Raw genomic sequence first — 23,829 nt, 5'->3', positions numbered from 1 at the left:
GAGGGAATGATACCAAAGCGACCGGAATTGATACTTCTGCTCGCGGCATTCAGCTGAATGACTAAGCTTACCGACACAATTAAAGTGGTTGCTCGACTCCATCATTTCCCACAATACTTTTAATTCAAGAACGGCACAACAGAAGAAAACGACAACCTCTCCAGCAAGTGAATTTTCAAATCGTCGTTGTCGATTCTGTGCCAGCTGTACTTCACGCTGCTGACGTCTGGAGGCAACTGGCTGTATGTGCCTTCTAGCGGGGCGATGGTGACCAAGACATTGAAGCAGACCCCGTCAGCCTTCCCGGAGACCGAGCCGGTGTGCTGCAAACTCAGAATGCCGTGCGTTTTCACCCTGACCTGCGATTCCCTCAGGCACTCTTTGGTCAGTCTGTAAATTGCTACTTCGACGCTGCACGAGAGGTCGGCTGAGGACGAGCCACAGGCCGTCACGGGGAAGTGAGGGTGTTCCTGGTTGTTGGCCAACAGCCAGAGATCATTGTTCTTGTTGAGGAAGGCCGCCAGCACCCTGTGACAGACAACTGGGCACGACATCTGAACGGGAACAATGGAGGGATGAGATGCCTTCTCCTTGTACTTCACGGCAATGGAGATGAGATTTAAGATGTCCCTGGCTCGGAGTGGAAGGGGCGACACTCTGTCCCACCACTTCGCCTGCAAGGATTCGGCATCGCTCTCTGACGTGCTCTTCAAGGTTCCTCCTGCAAACAGAATCGCGTTGGATAACGTCAGTAATTTCAGATTCAGACGGCACTTGAAAACACAACTGCACTTGTCTAACAGCGTAAAGTTCTCTGCGAATAATGCTCAACTCTAATATAAGCTTGACAATGAAATGTGGAAACTATCTATGTTTAAACTCAACAAGCGAAGGCACAAATCCCAAGGCATTCTATAGATACATTAAGAACAAGAGGGTAACTAGGGACAAGGTAGGACCACTCAAAGTTAAAGGACAGAACTTGTACTTGGAGGCAGAGGATACAGGCAAGATCCTAAATAAGTACTTTGTGTCAGTATTTACCCAGGAGAAGGATATGGAGGATAATGAGATTAGTGTGGAGGATGCTAGGGCATTTTGAGATCAAGAAAGAAGTGGTGTTGGGTCTCTTGAAGAGCATTAAGGTGACTAAATCCTGAGAGCCTGATGATATCCACCCCAGGTTACTGAAAGAGGAGAGAGATGAATTGCTGGGGCCTTAAGCAAAATCTTTGTATCCTCGCTAGCCACTGGAGACAAGTCGCTCAAGTTGTCCTTTTCTTCAAGAAGGGAACTATGGATAATCAGAAAGCCAGAAACCAGTGAGTGTCACGTTGGTCGATGGGAAGCTATTGAAGAGAATTTTTTGGGATAGGATTTACATGCAAAACATGGCCTAATTAGGGATAATCAGCATGATTTTTTGCTAGGCAGGTCAAGCCTTACTAACGACTGAATTTTTCAAGGAGGTGACAAAGGTGATCGATGAGGGTAGAGCAGTGGATGTTGTTTACACGGATTTTAGTAAGGCTTTCAACAAGGACCCTCGTGGTAGGCTCATCCAGGAGATTAAGAAGCATATGATCCACGGTGACTTAACCGCTTGGATTCAGAACAGGTTTGCCCACAGAAGGCAAACAGTAATGGTGGAAAGGTGTTTTTCTGGCTGGAGATTGATGACTAATGGCATTCCTCAGGGATCCTTACTGGGGTCTCTGTTATTTGTGATACATATAAGTGACTTGAGTCAAAATGTAGTTGCGTAGGTTAGTAAGTTTGCAGATGATACAAAGATTGGTGGAGTTGTGGAGAGTGTAGAAGGTTGTCAAAGGATACAGCAGGATGTACATCAGTTGCAGATACGGGCAGAGAAAGGGCAGATGGAGATTAATCTGGGATAAGTGTGAAGTGCTGCATTGGAGATCCAACGTTAAGGAAAACTATACAGTTAATGGCAGGACTCTGAACAGCATTGACATACAGAAGGATCTTGGGGTTCAAGTCCATGGCTCCCTGAAAGTGGCCCCACAAGTAGGTAGGGTGGTAAAGAAGGCTTAGGGCATGCTTGCCTTTACTGGTCAGGGAACTCAGTACAAAAGTCAAGAGGTGATGTTGCAGCTTTATAAGACTTTGGTTAGGCCACACATAGAGTATTATGTTCAATTCTGGTTGCAACATGACTGGCAGAATGTGGAGGCTTTGGAGAAGGTGCAGAAGAGGGTAACCAGGATGCTGCTGGATGAGAGGATATCAGCAAGGAGAGGCTAGGAAAATTCCAGTTGTGTTCTTGGGAGCAGTGGAGGCGGTGTAGGGGGCCGGTCTTGATAGAAGTCTATAAAATTATGCATCAGAACCCTTTTCCACAACTGAAATGTGTATTACTACAGGGCATGCATTTAAGGTGAGAGGAGGAAGTTCAAAGGAGATATGAATGGTAAGAGTGTGGAATGCGCTACTAAGAGTTGTGGAGGCAGATACGAGTGGCATTTATGCGACTTTTAGCTAAGCACATGAAAGAGCAAGGAACGGAGAAATATGGACCAAGAGCAGGCAGAAAGGGTTTGTGTGTTTGGCGCCATGTTCGGTACAACATGGTGGGCCGAAGGGCCTGTTCCTGTGCTGCACTGTTCTGTGTGAATCATCTGTGCAAATATTGTGACAGTACAGCTAAAGGAACACAAACAGCAAGAGAACACTGTTTCCCAACAATGCGCCTATCACTGCTAACAGGAATTGTTTACAAAGTTATCCACAAAACTCAGGTTCTGGGAAATACTCATCAATACAGATCACTGATTTCCTGCTGACCTCCCTCAGAGAAATGACTCGGCACCTCCAATGTTACATCCCCAAGTGATCAAGTTAGCTCCCAGCCTGAAAACTCGTATCCATTGACATCGAACCTGGGGTTGGGAGTTACACTGTAGAACTCACAGCACTAACTAGCACACATCTGTTGGGACACTCAAAGCACCAACCCCACCTCAGTATTGCTCGGAATCACAGAATGGATGTGGCAGAGGAGGCAGCCATTCAGCCCACTGTGCCTGCACTGGTTCCATCTCCTCGTGCCAATCTCCTGCTTTTTCTCCACGCCCCCGCTCAACATTTCTATCCAAATAACCACCCAATGCTCCTCATAAATGCCTCACCTGAATGTGCCTTCCCCCACACTTCCATGCAGTGCATTCCTCACCCTAACTACTCACTGGGTGAAAAGCAAATCTCTCACATCAGCCTTGCTTCGTTGGCACATCACTTTAAATCTATGCCCCTCTCACTCTTGTTCCTCTTACAAACAGGAACAGTTTCTCCCGATGTACTCTGTCCAGTCCAAGCTCCTCACTTGGAAAACCTCTCTGTCAGATCTCTCTCTTTAAGGAGAACAGCTCCAACTTCTTCAATCTATCCTCAGCACTGAAGCTCCTCAATTCCGGAACCGTTCTTGAAAGTTGCTTCTGTACTCTCCACAATGTGTTGACATCTTTCCAACAACGCTGCACCCACAGCTGCACATACAATACTCCAGCTGAGGACTAAAAAGTATCTTGTACAAGCTTAACATCTCGAGACCCTGCTCTTGTAATCCATGCCCCCATTAATAAAGCCGAGGACACTCGGTGCTTTATTAACTGCTCTCTCCACTCATCCTGCCACCTTCAGTGATCTCTGCACAAAAAGCCCCGGCTCCCCCCGTTCTTGCAGCCCCTTTGGAATTGTATCCCTGATTTTATACTGTCTTTTCAAACTTCTTCCAACCAAAGTACATCACCTTACACTTCTCTGTACTGAACCTCATCATCTGCCCACATCGATAACCTCACAGTGATTTGCACTCAGCATCTTGCAGTGCCAGCCTGTCCCATCCTACTGCACTGGCTGAGTGCCCCACACCCATCCACCTCTCCCCTCCCGAAAGGAGAAATGCAAACCTGTGACTCGGGCCATGAAAACAAAGCGGATCCAGCGCGGGCCCCTCTCTTCGACGCTCAGCAGGGTGTATGGGTCACACTCCAGGCCGGTTTCCTCCTGTACCTCTCTCTTGACAGCCTGGACGATGGTTTCATTTTGCTCCATCCGTCCCGCTGGTAGGTACCACTTGCCGTAGCATTCCTGCTTGGCCTCCTGCATCATCACCACCTCTTTCTGGAACGAGAGAGGTCGGTCACACGGTCTGCAAAGCTGCTAGTGGGCAGAGATACAAGCTGAAGCGAGCGGCTGGGGGCTCAGGGCAGGATTGACAGGATCCTCCCAACAACCAGGGCACAGCACGGACCAGCCTAGCTTGCCTGGGCAGGGGATCACAGACACAGGTGTTAAAGTTTCCTGTCCATTGGCCAGCTGTCTAGGCTGCTCCCTCTCTACTCTATCCCGACCCCTCACAATTTTCAACACCTTGACCAAATCAGACCTCCTTCGAGAGAATGGTCCAATCTCCTCAGGGAAGTGAAATCCACCCACAACAGTCACATCCTTCTGAAAGTGTGCTGTCGAAAATAGGAGATACTCCAATTTTGAGCAAACAAGTGTATTTTTTTTTTAAAGAATCACTTAAAGTTCTGAACAAGACATACTGGACTCAAAATGCTATCCCTGTTTGTCTCTCCACAGATGCAGCCTGACCTGCTCAGTTTCTCCAGCATTTTACTGTTTTTATTTTGGATGCCCAGCATCTGAAGTGTTTTTTTAATGCTGTACGTTCCCCACTTTGTGCCCTACATCCCAGCCTCATTCATCACTTTCTCAACTTCCCTGCCAACTTCATGTCCCCTCTGCTCCAGTATACCCCCTTCCAATTGTAGCCTTTTGCTTGGAAGAGCGAAGGAAGGCAGGACCACCTCACACTTCTCTGCGTTTGCCACTAGTCTGCCCATTTCTCCAACCACTTGAAGTTGATTACTATCCTCCTCTCAGCTCGCAAGTTTTGTGTGGGTTACAGTTACTGAAATTGTACGTCGTACACCCAAGTCCAGGCACATTACGTTGAAGTTTAAGCAAAAGGGAGAGAAACCAAGTGGTCACAGTGACAGGAGTAGGACACCAAATGCCACACTGATCTAGGCTCTGTTCTGCTCAGGCTCGTTAGCGAGAAACTCTTCTCTTACCTGTTCGTTTAGTATGACCGCAGCGACGATATAGCAGACTGTCTTCCGCACAGTTACCGGCACCACTTCTTCCAGGGGAGAGTCGTAGCCCTGTGTCTCGATGCCCCCTCCCTTCAGAAGCAGCTCGAGCTGATTTTCAAGCGAGTCCATATCTCTGTGGAGAAAAAGGACATTCTTCAATACAGTCGCCCTCAAGAAACAGCATCGTTCTGCTGCGAGGTTTAAAAAACCACGATCAAATGAAATACCAGAAAGGCTGATTAAAAATACACGACCCTTTCACATCCAGAACTACCCACATTGTCCAGTGAGCCCTCCACAAAGCCAGGCAGAGCTGAAGGTTACTACACTACCTGATCTCAATTGGGGCATCGGTCTGCCACCAAGATCCGACTTTGCGCCTCTCTTCCAAGAAATGAAAGTTCCAACAGGATTCTTGCTCCCGATGGTTATCCCGCAAGAGTTAAAGCCTTTAAGAGGAGAGAATTCAGGTTAATCAGAAGAAGGTGCATCACATAACCGACGAGCTTAACTGCACCAAATGCTCAGTGACACTTGCAGCCCAAGGGTAATCTTCACTGCTGACTGCTCAAAGGATCTCCACCAGTGTCAAGGGTAAAGCAAAGCCCGCGATGGCCCAGTCCCAGCAGGAAGAACATTTCCATCGCACGGAGGTAGAGCTGAGGTTGAAGAACATCCAGAATCTTACTGAACGATGCAGCACGCTTGAGGTGCTGAAGGGCTAGATCAGGCTCCGAGTGCTCATGTCCTCACGGTCGGCACCCTTGGGTTCGATTCCATGGAAAGCTCCTTCCCCTTAGGTAGGGTGTGGTCTTTAGGACAAAGTGCAGCCACTGCCAGAGAGAATAAAAGCAACAACATCATGGGACTAACAACAACTCCAGATGAGACATTCCATGCCCTTGTGAATATAAATTACTGCTCTGCCATTTCAGGACAAAAATATCAAAGAGATTGCAATGGTTTCATGACCATTCTCAGAACTTCTCAGGGGAGGGCAATACAAGGGACTTTGGTGCGTCCAGGGAATACTGTTGGGAAAAGCACAGTGTCCACGACAAAGTGGGATCTATCCCTAAAGAACCAGAACTTCACGCTCTAGCACATAAAGTCCAGTCTCCTGGAACCCCACACAGTCACTGACAAGGACAAGTATATGAGTGGACAAACAACACCATTCTGCCTGTCTAAATGAATGAGCAAAACCACTTGGCCAATTTGAACATTTCCTTCACATATTTTAGCGCATATAGAGGACGCTGGCTGGCCCATCAACCCTGTGCTGGATTTCTAGTGAATCTAGCCGTACAGCCTTACAAACATTTTCCCTTCATGTCATACAGTTTTACAGCATGGAAAGAGAACACTTGGTCCAACTCTACCATGCCGACCATAATCCAAACCAAGCCAGTCCCATTTGCCAGCGATTAGCTCATATCCCTCTGTACCTTTCCTATTCATGTACTTTTCCAAATGTCTTTGAAATGTTATAGCTGTGCCCACATCCACCAGTTCCTCAGAAAGTTCATTCCACACACGAGTGGCTGCACTTTGTCCTAAAGACCACACCCTACCTAAGGGGAAGGAGCTTTTCCCACTCCCTTTATTAAAAAAATTGCTCTTTGTGTCCCTTTTCAATATTTCTCCTCTCACCTTAAAATATGTCCTGTAGTTTTGAAATCCCCCACTCTCGGGAAAAGATACCTGCTATTCACTTTATCTGTATCGCTGGTCATTTTATAAACCTCAAAAAGGTCACCCCTCAACCGCCTCTACTCCAGTGAAAAAAAGTCCCAGTCTATCCAGCCTCTCCTTACAACTGAAACGCTCCATACCTGGCAACATCCTGGTAAATCTTTTCTGAATCCTCTCCAGCTTAATAGTATCCTTCCTATAACAGAATACATACCAGAACTGGACACAGTACTCCAGATGATGCCTCACCAATGTTCTGTACAACCTCAACATGACGTCCCAACTCTAATACTCAAAGGTCTGAGCAACGGAGGCAAGCGTGATAAACGCCTCTTAACCACCCTGTCTAATGTGATACAAACTTCAAATAATTATGCACCTGAACTCCTACGTCTCTCTGTTCTATAGCACTACCCCTAAGGCCCTACTTTTAATTGTATAAGTCCTCCTCCAATTCTCTTTTGATTGCTACTACTGAATCTGCTTCCACACGGCCCCCCTCAAGGTCTCGCAAGCTGCTGCACATCAGTACCTTTGCTTGTGCTTAGTTACTGCCACTGAAGATATATCTCTCATCCAAAATAATACTTCATGATTATCAACATCACGAATGAAGTCAACAGTCTCTCCACATAACTGAACTCCCAACCAGCAGATATATGGGAGCACCACCATCTTCAATTTCCCCTCCAAGCCACTCACCATCCTGAACTTAGAAATATATCGCCGTTCCTCCACTGGGTCAAAATCCTGGAATTTCCTCCCTAAACGGCATCGTGGGTCAACCCACTGCAGACGGACTGCAGCAGTTCAAGAAGGCAGTTCACCACCACCTTCTCAATGGCCACTCGGGATGGGCGATAAACACTGGCCAGCCTGATTTGTCCACAGAAGCCAGATACCATACTTGTCAGTCTCTTCTGATGCCTGTGCAAGTCCTCCATATCTTTCCAAACGCATGGGTACACACTGCCTCTAAACATAGCAACATTGTTTTTGAACTTCTTCTGTTGATAAATTGCAGGGTTGTTAAAGCTGTTATGAAGAAAATATTCATCCTGAATGTTTAATCACCTCTGCCCTGTGTCTTTAGAAAGTCCATATATACTTGCAGCACCCTCAATCTCCCCACCAGTTGACCAAAGAACACTCAAGTTTATCACATACTTTTGCCTTTTAACAAATCAACACTAACTGTAATTTATTTTCCATTTGTTCCCACAAGATGCTGTCTGGATGTACCCTCTTGCCCGAAGCAGAATTCTTGTAGATTCAAGTCCCACTCAATAAGGACTTAAACTCAAAAATCCATGCAACATGGACTCCAGTTCAGTACTGAGGGACACACTGTCACTCCTAAGAGATGTTAATACAGAGGAGCCCTGACTGAGTCTTACATCGATTTTGACGCAGGGCCAGGAAACCGTTCCTGTTGCGTCAAGATAAACAAGACATCACAGAAGTGCGACAGTGCAGAAGAAATAACAAATTCATGAGAATGAGTTACACATAGGCATCTACTGGAGGGATGGATGGGCTAATGGGCTGAGATAACAAGGTGTAGAGGTAGATGAGCACAGCAGGCCAAGCTGCATCAGAGGAGCAGGAAGGCTGACGTTTCGGGCCTAGACCCTTCCTCGGGCCGAGAAGTGGCTGATGGAGATAAATGTAGGTGTTGCTTTTGGGTAAGGCAAATCAGGGCAGGACTGAAATGCTTGGGGAGTGTTGTCGAACAAAGAGGAGCAGGTTCAGAGTTCATTGAAAGTAGACTGGCAAGCAGACAGGGTGGTGAAGAAAGCATTTGGCACTTGACTTTATTGGTCAGTGCATTACGTACAAAATTTGGGAGGTCACGTTGTGGCCGTACAGGACATTGATGAGGCCACTTTTAGAATACCGCATTCAATTCTCGTCGTTTTTCAAAGGCAGGGGATTCCGAAACCAAACGGCAAAGATTTAAGGTGAGAGGGGAGAAGATTGAAAAGGGACCTGAGGGGCAACTTTTTCATACAGAAGTTGGTGCGTGTATGGAATGAGCTGCCAGAGGAAGCAGTGGAGGCTGGTACAATTACAGTATGTTAAAAGCATCTGGATGGGTATATGGCGAGGAAGGGTCTAGAGGGATATGGACCAAATAATGGCAAACAGGACGAGGTCAGACTGGGATGGGTCTGGTCGGTGCGGACCAAAGGGTCTGTTTCTGTTCTGTACATCTCTAATGGCTCACTTTCTCTTTCCATTCTCCATGTGTTCAGGGTCAACCACATGGCTGTGGTTCTGGGTGTATGTAGAGGTGGGACTAGGCCTGCCCTCTGGAAGAGACTTGGAGCAAAGGGACGCCACCACAGAGTGATAGGGGGAGGGGTGTAGTCACACATTCGAGACGGCCGTGAGGAGGAATTTCCTCTCTCAGAGGGAGGTTGTTTGCCGCAGAGGGCTGACGCAGAGAGAGATGTGCTTTAAATCAGGAAGGAAATCCAGGGAAAAGGTAGCGAATTGGAATTTGAGGCTGATCAGGTCCGGGACTCGATGGGCTGAATGGCCTCCTGCTGTTCTGATGGTGATGTGTGTGCGAGTGCAATGACACGGCCAGCACCACATCCCCCTCCTGCGGCCTGCTGGTCCAGCTCTCACCGGCTGCCAGCATCCACCTCCACCCCCCCCCTTCTTCACTCTGACCCGACTGTCGGTCCATGGCGACCGCGCGGCGCTTCGCGCTCTCCCCGCCCCAATCCCGTTCTCGTTCTCCTCCCATCAACTGACCATTCCGTCCAGCGCCGGGCCTCCACCAGACCGACTAGGCCCCGTCGCCAAGGCGACACCGCACGCTCCCGGCCCTGCTTCCTTCCTCCTTGCAAACTGCTCTTCACCCGGGCTGCGGCATGACGCCACTGCGTCCGTGCCCCCTGCCCGACGCGGCATCTCTTTCCTGATTGGTCTGGGTAGCTGCCCGTCATTACCCGGAGATGGGGCTAGGGGCGGGGCTGAAACGCTCACCTGAAGATTGGAAGCTGAATTTCCTTGATCACTGAAGTGTTCCCGACTGGGAGGGAGCATTCCTGTCTGGCGATTGTTTTGCAGTGTCCATTCATCCGTTGTTGTAGCATCTGCATAGTCTTGCCTCGGAGCATCCTTGCCTGGAGCATATGACGTACACAACACTGGCTGAGTAACATGAATAGCTGCTGTGTATACGATGGGTGGTGTTCCCATGTGTGATAGTAGTATCCATATCAATGATCTGACGTGCCTTGCAGAGGTTGCCTTGGCAAGGTATTGTGGCGTTGTGATTGATGTTCTCCTGAAGGCTGGATAGTTTGCTGTGAATGATGGTTTGTTTAAGGTTTGGCGGTTGTTTGAGGGTGACAAGTGGAGATATAGGGAGCATCTTGGCAAGATACTCATTGTCATTGATGACATATTGAAGGCTGTGAAGTACATGGCGTAGTCTCTCCGCTCCAGGGAAGTACTGGACAATGAAGGGTGCTTTCTGAGTCTCTCCGCTCCAGGGAAGTACTGGACAATGAAGGGTGCTTTCTGAGTCTCTCCGCTCCAGGGAAGTACTGGACAATGAAGGGTGCTTTCTGAGTCTCTCCGCTCCAGGGAAGTACTGGACAATGAAGGGTGCTTTCTGAGTCTCTCCGCTCCAGGGAAGTACTGGACAATGAAGGGTGCTTTCTGAGTCTCTCCGCTCCAGGGAAGTACTGGACAATGAAGGGTGCTTTCTGAGTCTCTCCGCTCCAGGGAAGTACTGGACAATGAAGGGTGCTTTCTGAGTCTCTCCGCTCCAGGGAAGTACTGGACAATGAAGGGTGCTTTCTGAGTCTCTCCGCTCCAGGGAAGTACTGGACAATGAAGGGTGCTTTCTGAGTCTCTCCGCTCCAGGGAAGTACTGGACAATGAAGGGTGCTTTCTGAGTCTCTCCGCTCCAGGGAAGTACTGGACAATGAAGGGTGCTTTCTGAGTCTCTCCGCTCCAGGGAAGTACTGGACAATGAAGGGTGCTTTCTGAGTCTCTCCGCTCCAGGGAAGTACTGGACAATGAAGGGTGCTTTCTGAGTCTCTCCGCTCCAGGGAAGTACTGGACAATGAAGGGTGCTTTCTGAGTCTCTCCGCTCCAGGGAAGTACTGGACAATGAAGGGTGCTTTCTGAGTCTCTCCGCTCCAGGGAAGTACTGGACAATGAAGGGTGCTTTCTGAGTCTCTCCGCTCCAGGGAAGTACTGGACAATGAAGGGTGCTTTCTGAGTCTCTCCGCTCCAGGGAAGTACTGGACAATGAAGGGTGCTTTCTGAGTCTCTCCGCTCCAGGGAAGTACTGGACAATGAAGGGTGCTTTCTGAGTCTCTCCGCTCCAGGGAAGTACTGGACAATGAAGGGTGCTTTCTGAGTCGTATCCTGTGTTTGTGTTGTGAGGAGGTCATTGTGGTGTTTCACTGTGGCACGTTGGAACTGATGGTCGATGAGTTGAGCATCGTGTATCATTCTTATGAGGGCACCTTTCAAAACCTTTAGATGTCTGATTCATTCCTCCTCATCTGAGCAGATCCTGTGTATGCACGGGGTATGTCCGTAGGGGATAGCTTCTTTAATATGTTTAGGGTGGAACCTAGAGAAGTGCAGAATCACAAGGTTATCCATGGGCTTGCAGTTGAATAAGATAGAGGTATCTGTCCTTGATGGAGATGTGTGTGTCCACGAATGAGACTGATTCTGAAGAGTAATCCATTGTAAGTGTGATGGTGGGATGAAACTTGTCGATATCACAATGTAGTTGTTTCATGATTCCTCACCAAGAAAAGAAGTAATCAATTATCTGGTGTGTAACGTTGGTCGGAGATCCTGTGCGGCAAAGAAGTCTTGCTCAAAACTTGTGCGTGAAAATGTTGACACGTTGGCACGTACAGTCCCCATGTTCCATGTGTCTGGATGAAGAACAGGGTGTTGAAGGTGAAGACGTTGTGGTCAGGGATGAAACAGATGAGTTGTAGGATGGTGTCTGTTGGTATCGAGTACTGAGGCTGTTGCAGTGATGCCTTTGTCGTGGGGGATGCTGCTGTAGAGCACCAAAACATCCATTGCGACAAGGAATGTTCCTGGTTTGACTGGTGCGTAGATGCTGAGTTTCTGTAAGAAATCTGTCGTGTCGTGGCGGAAGCTGGGGGTTCCTTGTACAGTGAGATTCAAGATGCCGTCGACATAGCCAGAGAGGTTCTCATACAGGGTCCCATTGCCTGATACGATGGGACGTCCAGGTGTATTGGCTTTTGTATCTTTGGAAGGCAGCAGAACTCTCCAACATGAGAAATGCGCAGGATGATAGTGCATAGGATAATCAGACGATCTGGATCAAAGGTCTTGATCAGTCTGTTCAGTTGAAGGTTGTGTTCCGGTTTGTTGGTTGTCTGTTTGGGCTCACTGCTGACATCTCGGGGTTTGAGGAAGAATTCCCAGAGCCTCAGCCCCCTGATGAATTCCTCCGTGTCTGCCACAAGACCAGGGGGGTCCGTTTTGGTAGCGGGGCAGAAATTGAGCCCTCAGCTGAGAACTTTGATTCCGTCTGGTTGAAGGGTGTGCTCCGACAAGTCGACAATAGATTTCCGTGTGGTCAACGGGGTCTGGTGTTGAGGGTCCAGGTGTGAGGGGAATTGATGGGGTGTGGGTGGGGGCTCCGGTGTTTATGGGTGGCTCAACTGTGCAAGGGCACTGCCACTCCTGCTGCTATGCTCCCTACCCCCGCTTCCCCCCCCCTCAAATTCTGGGGCAATGGAAGGGAGCAGCAAGATCCCAGAGAAATGGTTCTGTTGCAGCCGCTTTCCTTCTTGCACTCTGGCTACGCACAGCCCACCAATTCTAAAAAAATCAATCGAACAGACCAAAGGAACTGCAGACGTTGGAAATCTGAAACAAAAACAGAAGTTGGCTGCAAAAACTTAGCAGGTCTGGCAGCCCCGGTGGAAAGAAATCAGAGTTAACTCTTCTTCAGAACTCATGGGAACTAGGAAAAGGATGTTTTTTTTAAATCCAGAAAAGTGCGTAGGTGGGCGAGGAAATGATAGCCCGAGATAGAAAAACAGTTGGGCAGGCAAAGGAGTGGATAAAAGTCAACTTGGGAGAATGAATAGTTACTAATGGGGACTGTTAGAAGCTAACGATTGGTAGTTTGATTGAGCAGACCATGTGATAACAAGGCCTGGTGTGTGGGGTTTGGGGTAAGGACACGGGAGAAGGGGCCTCAAGCCCAAAAATTGTTGAACTCGATATTGAGTGCAGAAAGCTAGAGTTCCCAAGTGGAAAATGATGTGTGCTCTTCCAGCTTGTGCTGACCTTCTCTGGAGCACTGCAGGAAGCCTGAGGCACAGATTTTGGCCAGGGAACAAGGTGATGTGTCGAAGTCAATGGGTGTGGAGCTTGAAAAGCACAGCAGGTCAGACAGCATGCGAAGAGCTCCCCACCGCAACCGCCTTGAGAAGGTGGGGTGGGGGATGGTGAGCTGTGTGACGTGGAGACATCCAGACAGTGCTGAGAGAGAGGAAGTGGGGCTCAGGACCCTGTGTTCGACATTGCGGGGAGGGTGGAGGGTGGGATGGAGGGCTGAGGGGAAACAGAGGTGAGATTCCCTCGGCGGAGTTTTGGCAAGTTCACTCGGAGGCGAGTCCTCAAGGACTTGCGGGTTGTGGCGGGGGAGGTGAAGGGTTGTGAGGATTGGAACCTTTCTCTTCCCGGATGTGGCCTCACTGAGCCTGAGGCCTGTCCTGATCACCGCCTATTGCATTAACAACGCTGATATCACTAGGAAACCTGATCGCCCCTTCTGTGTGTAAAGTGTGGAGCAACAGAGCAAAATCCAAACCACCACTGCATACTGAAAAACCATAGCCTTAAACCACCTACTGCTTCCTGACACTGAGCCATGAGTCTCTACTGCCCAGTTGCCCTTATCTCCTTGCCTTTCATCTGAAAACATCTGCTTTGAAGAACTTTGTCAAATGCATTCTGAAAGTCCATAAGAAAGCCCTTACAAATGGACATTATTTTTAGCCAACTATTTCCAACTAGATGGAGTTTAATCTGGATAAACATGAGGTATTGCATCTGGGGAAAATACACAAGAGCAGGACTTGGGCAGTGTTGTAGAACAGAGAGAGGTAGGAGCTCAGATGCTTAACTCTTTGAAGTTTGCGTCTCATGTAGACAGGATGGTTAAGAAGGCTTTTAGCCTTCATTGCTCAGACCTTTTGAGTGTAGGAGTTGGGACGTCATGTTGAGGTTGTACAGGTCGTTGGTGAGGCTTCTTCTGGAGCACTGTGTCCAGTTCTAGTCCCTCTGTTATAGGCAGGTTATTAGTAAGCTGGAGAGGGTTCAGAAAAGATTTACCAGTATGTTGCTGGGAATGGAGGGCTCAAGTTATAAGGGGAGGCTTGGACTTTATTCACTGCAGCAAAGTATGTTGAGAGCTGACCTTATAGAGCTTAATAAAACCATTGGGGATGTAGCTAAGGTGAATGGTAAGTGTCTTTTCCCTTGGGGGGGATTTCACGACTAGGGGGCATATTTTAAGGTGAGAGGAGAAAGATTTTAAATAGTCATGGCGGCATTTTTGTTTACACAGAGGAGGTGGTTCATGTGTGAAATGAACTCCCAGAGGAAGTGGTGGGTATGGGCACAGTTACGTTTAAAAGACATTGGATAAGTCCATGAATAAGAAATGTTTGGAGGAATATGGGGCAGGAGCAGGCGGGGGAGGGGGGATGGAACTAGTTGAGTTTGGGATGATGATCGGCATGGACAGGTTGGACCAAAAGGGCCTGTTTCTGTGCTGGATGACTGACTGACTGAAATAAAACCAAACTAACAGTTTAGAATACAAACTTGAAGATTTTTAAATATGCAGAAAGAGTATAAACCCATTTATCACAAAATGTCATGTTATAAACTGAACAGATACAAAATAGATTTTGCATAATCCCCAAAACTTGCACCTGTGACAGAAACTGAAACACCACTCATATAACAACCACACGAGAATACCTGTATCAAATATCCTGGCAGTTCTCAGTTCCATGTGACTTCGAAGTTTCGACAGGAACTGTAGTTGGCTTCTTCATGGAGCTATCACATACCTGAGGTAGAATGTAGTCATATTTAAGTAACCTCTTCAGGGTTTTATTCCAACACCTTTGGTGTGGGACTGACACTAACTCCTCACTCTGAGGGAAATTAGTTCATTGCACTTTCCCTGCCCAGGAGTACAGTTCTCAACTGACATCTCATTGCAAGGAATTCACAGGATTGTTAACTTCAGACACACAGTGAAGGAATGCAAAGACCAGAAACTTACAATCAAATTGTTTTCCAAAATCCACTGGTTTCATCACGGTTAATACATTATCATGTTGATGGTCATGAATTTGTCAATTTTTTCAGGTGAAACATATCCATACACCTCATCACACAGCTCCATAGGCCAGTCACGTTTTCTCAAGAATTATCTCCTTGATGTTTTGAGCAGGCAGCAGTGAAGAGTCGTGCCCATTTCAATCAATTTGGGCTTTCATCGTAACAACATCACCAAAGATGCTGCTCCATCACCTTGCCTGGTTTCATCAGAATCCAGCCCAAATTCCGAATGACTGTCTTCTGGACTGCATTAACATCTGTCCTTGCATGAGGGGACCAGTACTGTACACCATATCCCAGATGCAGTGCCCTGCATAACTTGTGTGTAACCTCTGTACTGATGTATCCAGCTCTCCAATCAATAAACTGTAACATTTTTGAACCTTTGCTGATTACTTGCTGTACCTGCACACCTACCTTCATGTACTAAGCTGCCCAGATCCCTCTGCATTTCAGACCTCCACAAACTCTCCCTTCCGACTGGAACATGCTGTGTGATTTCATGGGAACCACCCCAAAGAAATTGGATGGAGATGAGAGGGAAAGTTGGGATGGATAATGTTGAGAGTGGCTGGGCAGCCATGGCAGGCGAGAGGAGAGACCTTGAAGCGATGGGCAGGTGGCAAAATTGTATTGGGTTTACACACTTCTACCTGTGTCTCTCTCTACTAGGATTGGGGCATGAGCTGAGAGGGTGGGGGAGGTGGGGAACACAAGGTGAAGGGTCAGGCAGGCAGTTCACATTTGGTTCCACCACTGGTGCGCACGGGGCACCACCTCTGGCTCGGAACGTCAGGACCGGCTGCGTGGATTCCGGAAGCCTGGGACTGCAGTGGGTTCAACTCCCTCGGAGGGAAGACCCCGGCTTGAGTTCCCAAATCAAATTCCGGGAATATCTGGAGGAGAAACCCTTTTCGCCTATCTCCCGAACGCAAGTTCCTCCAGCCCTGTGGCCATTGTCTCACCCTCTATCATTCCTTACTCACGGAATTACTTTGGATGCACTGTGCCAAAACAGACAGTGTGCCTCAACTACTCCCCATCCCCATATCCTTCCCAAACGTTCATCCTCAGGGAGTGTCATCCTAAATCTTTTAGCCCCTCACGCTCTAATTTTTCTGAAAAAAAATTAACTCACGGAACATGGGTGTCACTGTCTGGGCCGGCATTTGTCCCCCATCCTTAGTTGCCCCTTGAAATGAGAGGGGGCAATAGTGTTGGCAGAGAGCAGGTAAGAGACAACACATCGCTGTGTGGGGTCTGGAGTCACTTGTAGGCCAGACTGGGTAAGGACGGCAGACGTACTTCCCGAAAGTGGGCATGGACCGGACTCGATGGAAGTTTTTTTGCAGTCATTGTTACCTTCATGCTGAAACAATTCTGCAAACTATTGACAGCGGTCACCATTCCAATTGTTTCCCGGAATGAAATTCCACTATCTGTCTTGGTGGGACTTGAACCCTCGAGCTTTTGTTTAGCTGTGGGGGTGCGATGGGAGTCAATGGTCCAATGCTAATAGCAATGCGCCCACTTCACGTACCTGTCTACCTCCCCCTCAAAGACATGGATGTGATCCTCTCCCTGTGGGAGTGAGCTTCACATTCTGCCCCCACTATCTGGGAATGGCATTCCTTCTGGAATTCCCCCAGTGTCTCATCTTGACAGCCTCTGGATTCTGCTCTTGACCCCAGCAAGAGGGGAGGTCCCCCCATATCTGAAGCACCTCTATCCGGTCACCCGTAAGGCTCCATTTAGATCCTGCACCCCCCCCCCCCCCCCCACCCCACTCCCATCATCCGCCATCCCCTCCAGATCTAAATTCTTCCCCTCCGCAGCTGGTCATCTCAGCCTTGGCACTTCCCTTGTCTGACGGATTGAACCAGCTCGCTAAGCAACTCTGCTGGCAGCTTTACCCACCAACCCCCTTCTTTCCTCCTTCCAATCCGTTTCGCACTGTCCCTTGAGCAAATGCACACCCTTTGTTCAGAAACACAGTGGCAACAAGGACAGGGTGGGGGTGGGTGGGTGTATGTGGTCAGAGAGGGTAATTCTGCAGTGAGGGCCCCCCCCGGAGCCTAAACGGAGGGTCTCCCTCACACACACAGAGTCCGGAAATAGCTTCCAAAATTCTTTCGCGCACACAATACCGTGGGATCCATCCAAACATTACAATATTACAGGAAGCACCAGTATTGATGGTTCGGACTGAACTGTTCCTTCCTGCTCCTCGATCGCTTCAATTTAACAAGTGGGTAAGGCCCGCAGGGATCAGCAGAACCAAAGCTGAGACAATCTCACTGCCGTCTGTGGCTCGTGGAACTTGGGGCCTGGTTAGGTTGCAGGGAGACATAGATCTGGTGGCTGTTTTCCCTGGAGCGTCGGAGGCTGAGGGGTGGCCTTTCAGAGGATTATAAAGTCATGAGGGGCAAGGGGAGTGTGAATAGCCAAGCTCTTTTCCCCAGGGTAAGGGAGTCCAAAACTAGAGGGGCATAGGTGAGAGGGGAAAGATTTAAAAGGGAGCTGAGGGGCAACTTTTCCACACAGAGGGTGATGCATGTATGGAACGAGCTGCCAGAGGAAGTGGTGGGGGCTGGTACAGTTGCCACATTCAAAAGGAAAATGGATGGGGACATGACTAGGAAGAGTTTAGAGGGATACGGGCCAAATGGAACCAGCGCCACCACCACAATGGTGGTGCACAGCAAGATCCAATGGAGGGCTGCGCTACACCCGCTGGGAGGAGACCAGCGGAGAAGGGGTGTGTAGTGCCATTGTGTGTGTGGACAGTTCATTGAGGATGGGTGGAGGGCCTGGCTTAGAAGAGACTATCCCTCGGCAATGGCCCCAGTTGGAGCCTGTCATGGCAGCACGGTCGTGGGCAAGTGCCCATCACGAAAGCCAGCGTGCGGCCCCTGCTCAAGGCCGTCCTGATTTCGGCACAAAACATAGCCCAGAGTCCACCAGGAGCAGAGAGTGAGGGAGGGGGTATTGCCCTTGTTCAAAAAGGGGCCGAAGGCCCGATTGGTCCATCTCAAGTCTCCATTGGTGAGGAGATGTCATTCTGACTAGCTGCCACCAGGTGTCAGTGGTACAACAGACCACCACCAACAACAACTTCGATTTCAACAGCATCATATTCAAATGTTCACTGAGAGAGAGAGAGAGAGAGAGACACACATATCCCGACCACTTGGCCCCCAGTTCATGTCAGGAATGAGAACACGAGTGCCTAGCAACCTCACAACAACATATGTGCAGAGCTGAGGAGGTACACATTGTTGTGACTGGGGCACTCTTGCGTGAGATCCTGATGATTGCAGGGTGGAAAAAGTGGGTGCAGAATTTCTCTGCTCAACAACTTGCTAACCCTTGAGGTTCCATTCCCTCAACCCTTTGGAGCAATTCCTCACTTGGCACTCCGTCCTGGGACACCTCACATGCAACTGCCCTTTGATCAGCTCCATTTCCAGATGTCTTGTATTTACGCAGGATTTATAATTTAAATATTTACATATCCAGTGACACACATCCCGTTGTGACAGAGCCATTCTTGTTAGCCCAACCAGAAAACCGAGAGGAAGGCGTCAATGTTGATCGTCAGGTCCATCAAAGTCAGCCCAAGTTGGCCATAATTGCTGTTGGCCAATGTCTGCCACCAACATTTGGCAATGCCCACCATCAGTGCCCACCAGTATCTGCCATCAGTGCAGTGCCATTTCCCAGAGACTCCATTCAAGCGATATTGGTTGTCTGAAGCTCGTGGGCCATGCTATTGTCAGAGCTGGCGTTGGCTGTTCGGCCCGTGCTGATGGCGTGATCCTGGGGCTGTGGAAAGGAACACAGAGTGAGGGGGGGTGGAGGGTGCAGAAATTTGAGAGGTCAGTTTGCCCGTCATCCCAACAAGCCCCCTCAACTGGCCGATGGAGTCAATACCCTTCACCCCCACCCACCCCCTCTCCAGGCTGCCACCCCCTTTGCGGAACTGGCCAGTCTCTGTTCACTGCAGTGCCCAGTCAGGAAGCCTGCTCTACATCACCCTGAGCTTCAGGACTTCTGGTCGGCTCAGGGCAAAAAAAACAGAAGCGAGGCACACGCGCGCACACGCTCCCCCCGCCCCTGACAAGCTCCCACCCTCCCCCCAAACTTCTGAGCACGCTGTGAGGAGCGGGCTGTGTCCCTCCCTTCTGCACTGCCCCAGGAAGATGGCACCATTTCCTGTTATCAATGGCCTCGGGACCAGCTGACCCACACCGCACCTGGCGCAAGTCAGAGTTCAGGTGGGACTTTAAACTCATTCATGGTGGGGGGAGTTCAGCTTCATGGAAAATTACGGAGGACATTAAAATGGGGGGAGGGCTCAGCTGCGGTTATGAGAGTCTCCAGAACTAGCTGGACAGACTCTACAGCAAAGGGTTGGGAGTCTAACTACAGCGGGTAAGGGACACGGATGGGAAGGGGACACCTGATGGTGCTGTATTTCAACACACACACAGTGTACGAGACGAGGTGAATGTAGCACAGATTGAAATCAATGTTGTGGGCATCACACAGAGATGTGGCTGCAGGAACTGAATACCCAAGGGGAGGCATCCTGTTGGGAGGGCGGGCACATGGGCAAGGGGTCGCCCTGTTAGTAAGAAACAAAACTAAATCGACTGCAAGAAGTGATGTAGAGTGGGGAAGGGGGTGGAACCTGTCTGGGTAGAGCTGAGGACCTGAGAAAAAGTAACCCCCCCCCGACTCCCCGAAGGGAGCTGTGTACAGACCCCAAACCCCCCCTCCCTGGCAGTAGTCAGGAAGAGGCGCAGCAAATAAATCAGGAGGTGGAAAAGGAATGGAACAGTACGACAGTATTCCCGAGGAACTGCAATACGCAGGCGGACTGGGAAAACCAGGCCGGGAAAGCGTGTCCAGAAAAGGAATTTGTGGAATGGCTATGAGTTGGGGGTTTATTTTGGAGCAGCTTGTGTTAGAGCCCACAGGGAAGCAGGCAGTTCTGGGCTTGGTGACGCTTAATGAGGCAAACTCGATTAGGGAACTGAAGATGAAGGGACCGTGAGGGGGCAGCGAGCATAATGTGATCGAACTCACCCTGCAGCTTGAGAGGGAGACGCTGGACTCGAGGCAGCTACAAGGATCTGAGGGAGGAGGTGGTCGGTGTAGACGGGAACGGGAGCCTGGCAGGGAAAGACGGTGGAGCAGTGATGGCAGGAGTTACTGGGGGTAAAACAGAAAGGCAGAAATTTATCCCAGGGAGGAGGAAACATACAAAGGGGCAGATGAGGTAACCGTGGCTGACCAAGGGGAGCCGGGGCAGCATAAATGTGAAAATCAAAATACACAATGTGGTGTAGCTTAGCGGGAATTTGAGGATTGGGAAGCCTTTCAAAACCAGCACATGATCACTGAAAAAGCAACGAGGCTGGGGAGAGTAAGCAAGCTAGGAATCTAAAAGAAGATTGCATGAGCTGTTTATAGACATTGACAAGGGAAGAGAGAGGAGCAAGAGTGGACTTCGATCTGCTGGAAGATGAGGTTGGAGAAGTAGCCATGGGGAACAAAGAAATGCCAGAGGAACAGAACAGGCACCTTGTGTCAGTGGAACATACCAGCAGCCTGCTGGAGCTTGGTGAGAGCCAGGGGCAGAGGTGGGTGTAGTGTCAATCACTCAGGGGAAGGTGCTGGGGAAGGTGAAAGGTCCGAGGGTGGATAAATCACACAGACCACGTGGACTACATAGAACATAGAACATAGAACATTACAGCACAGTACAGGCCCTTCGGCCCTCGATGTTGTGCCGACCTGTCATACCGATCTCAAGCCCATCTAACGTACACTATTCCATGTACGTCCATATGCTTATCCAATGACGACTTAAATGTACCTAAAGTTGGCGAATCTACTACCGTTGCAGGCAAAGCGTTCCATTCCCTTACTACTCTCTGAGTAAAGAAACCACCTCTGACATCTGTCCTATATCTTTCACCTCTCAATTTAAAGCTATGCCCCCTCGTGCTCGCCGTCACCATCCTAGGAAAAAGGCTCTCCCTATCCACCCTATCTAACCCTCTGATTATTTTATATGTTTCAATTAAGTCACCTCTCGACCTTCTTCTCTCTAATGAAAACAGCCTCAAGTCCCTCAGCCTTTCCTCGTAAGACCTTCCCTCCATACCAGGCAACATCCTAGTAAATCTCCTCTGCACCCTTTCCGAAGCTTCCACATCCTTCTTATAAAGCGGTGACCAGAACTGTACGCAATACTCCAAGTGCAGCCGCACCAGAGTTTTGTACAGCTTCACCATAACCTCTTGGTTCCGGAACTCGATCCCTCTATTAATAAATGCTAAAACACTGTGTGCCTTCTTAACAGCCCTGTCAATCTGGGTGGCAACTTTCAAGGATCTGTGTACATGGACACCGAGATCTCTCTGCTCATCTACACTACCGAGAATCTTACCATTAGCCCTGTACTTTGCCTTCCAGTTACTCCTACCAAAGTGCATCACCTCACACTTGTCTGCATTAAACTCCATTTGCCACCTCTCAGCCCAGCTCTGCAGCTTATCTAAGTCTCTCTGCAACCTACAGCATCCTTTGTCACTATCCACAACTCCACCGACCTTAGTTTCGTCTGCAAATTTACTAACCCATCCTTCTACGCCCTCATCCAGGTCATTTATAAAAATGACAAACACCAGTGGACCCAACACCGACCCTTGCGGTACACCACTAGTAACTGGACTCCAGGATGAACATTTCCCATCAACTACCACCATCTGTCTTCTTTCAGCAAGCCAATTTCCAATCCAAACTGCTATATCTCCCACAATTCCATTCCTCCGCATTTTGTACAATAGCCTATTGTGGGGAACCTTATCGAACGCCTTGCTGAAATCCATATTCACCACATCAACCGGTTTAATCTCATCTACCTGTTTGGTCGCCTTCTCAAAGAACTCAATAAGGTTTGTGAGGCACGACCTTCCCTTCACAAAACCGTGCTGACTATCCCTAATCAATTTATTCTTTTCTAGATGATTATAAATCCTATCCCTTATAACCTTTTCCAACACTTCACCAACAACTGAGGTAAGGCTCACTGGTCTATAATTACCAGGGTTGTCTCTACTCCCCTTCTTGAACAGGGGAACCACATTTGCTATTCTCCAGTCGTCTGGCACTATTCCTGTAGACAATGATGAGTTAAAGATCAATGCCAAAGGCTCGGCAATCTCCTCCCTGCCTTCCCAGAGGATCCGAGGTTAAATCCCATCCGGCCCAGGGGGCTTATTTATCTTCACCCTCTGTAGGATTTCTAATACCTCTTCCTTGTGAACCTCAATCCCACCTAGTCTAGTAGCCTGTATCTCAGTATTCCCCTCGACAACACTGTCGTTTTCTAGAGTGAAAACTGTTGAAAAATATTCATTTAGCGCTTCCCCTATCTCATCTGACTCCACACACAACTTACCACTACTATCCTTGATTGGGCCTAATCTTACTTTTGTCATTCTTTTATTCCTTAAATACCTATAGAACGCCTTAGGGTTTACCCTGATCCTATCCGCCAACAACTTCTCATGTCTCCTCCTGGCTCTTCTGAGCTCTCTCTTTAGGTGTTTCCTCGCTACCTCGTAGCCCTCAAGTGCCCTAACTGAGCCTTTACATCTCATCCTAACATAAGCCTTCTTCTTACTCTTGACCAGAGATTCCACCTCCTTCGTAAACCATGGCTCCCGCACTCTACGGCTTCCTCCCTGCCTGACAGGTACAGACTTATCTAGGACACACAGGAGCTTTTCCTTGAATAAGCTTCTCATTTCTACTGTGCCCATCCCCTGCAGTTTCCTTCCCCATCCTATGCTCCCTAAATCTTGCCTAATCTCATCGTAATTGCCTTTCCCCCAGCTACAGCTCTTGCCCAGTGGTATACACCTATCCCTTTCCATCACTAAAGTAAACATAACAGAATTGTGACCGCTATCACCAAAGTGCTCACCTACTTCCAAATCTAATACCTGGCCGGGCTCATTACCCAGTACCAAATCTAATGTGGCTTCACCGCTTGTTGGCCTATCTACATACTGTGTCAGGAAGCTCTCCTGTACACACTGGACAAAAACTGACCCATCTATAGTACTCAAACTATAGTGTTCCCAGTCAATATTTGGAAAGTTGAAGTCCCCCATGACAACTACCCTGTCTCTCTCACTCCTATCGAGAATCATCTTTTCTATCCTTTCCTCTAAATCTCTGGAACTATTTGGAGGCCTATAGAAAACTCCCAACAGGGTGACCCTTCCTTTCCTGTTTCTAACCTCAGCCCATACTACCTCAGTTGACGAGTCCCCAAACATCCTTTCTGCAACTGTAGTACTGTCCTTGACCGACAATGCCACATCCCAGAGTCGGAAGGAAATAGCTGAGGGGGATGTAGAGGTGTTGGTGGGGAACTTTCAGGAATCACTGGAGTGAGGGAAGGTCCCAGAGAACTGGAAAATGGTGAATGTAACCCCCCACTCCTGTTTAAAAGGGGAGGGAGGCAGAAGACAGGAGACTATAGGCCGGTTAGCCTGACTTCGTTGGTACATAAGATTTTAGAGTCTGT

The 23,829-nt window shown here is 48.8% G+C and overlaps 2 protein-coding genes across 3 annotated transcripts in view; both read right to left on the bottom strand.

Annotated features, from left to right (window-relative positions):
- Positions 1-101: 101 nt before the first annotated feature.
- nudt18 (nudix (nucleoside diphosphate linked moiety X)-type motif 18) lies at positions 102-9,703 on the bottom strand. 2 transcript variants are annotated; one of them, XM_048522704.1, is made up of 6 exons: positions 9,585-9,703; positions 5,815-5,959; positions 5,459-5,575; positions 5,106-5,259; positions 3,933-4,146; positions 102-721 (listed from the first exon to the last, which is right to left on the bottom strand). In XM_048522704.1, the coding sequence occupies exons 4-6, from the start codon at positions 5,253-5,255 to the stop codon at positions 120-122; spliced, it is 966 nt and encodes a 321-aa protein (XP_048378661.1). In that variant the 5' UTR covers positions 5,256-5,259; positions 5,459-5,575; positions 5,815-5,959; positions 9,585-9,703; the 3' UTR covers positions 102-119. The 2 variants fall into 2 exon arrangements, with proteins under 2 accessions (XP_048378661.1, XP_048378663.1); XM_048522706.1 differs by lacking the exon at positions 5,815-5,959.
- Positions 9,704-18,756: 9,053 nt separating this feature from the next.
- The window catches only part of LOC125448049 (G protein-coupled receptor kinase 5-like), a 37,871-nt gene continuing 32,798 nt past the window's right edge, over positions 18,757-23,829 (bottom strand). Inside the window, exon 16 of the mRNA XM_048522998.2 lies at positions 18,757-19,043. Coding sequence (XP_048378955.1) covers positions 18,951-19,043 — 93 coding nt within the window. The 3' untranslated portion in view covers positions 18,757-18,950. The remainder of the gene's footprint in view (positions 19,044-23,829) is intronic.

Source organism: Stegostoma tigrinum, chromosome 40 (assembly GCF_030684315.1).
Source record: "Stegostoma tigrinum isolate sSteTig4 chromosome 40, sSteTig4.hap1, whole genome shotgun sequence".
Classification (NCBI taxonomy): domain Eukaryota; kingdom Metazoa; phylum Chordata; class Chondrichthyes; order Orectolobiformes; family Stegostomatidae; genus Stegostoma; species Stegostoma tigrinum.
The sequence above is the reverse complement of the archived record's forward strand: the minus strand, read 5'-3'. Positions and strand labels throughout refer to the sequence as shown.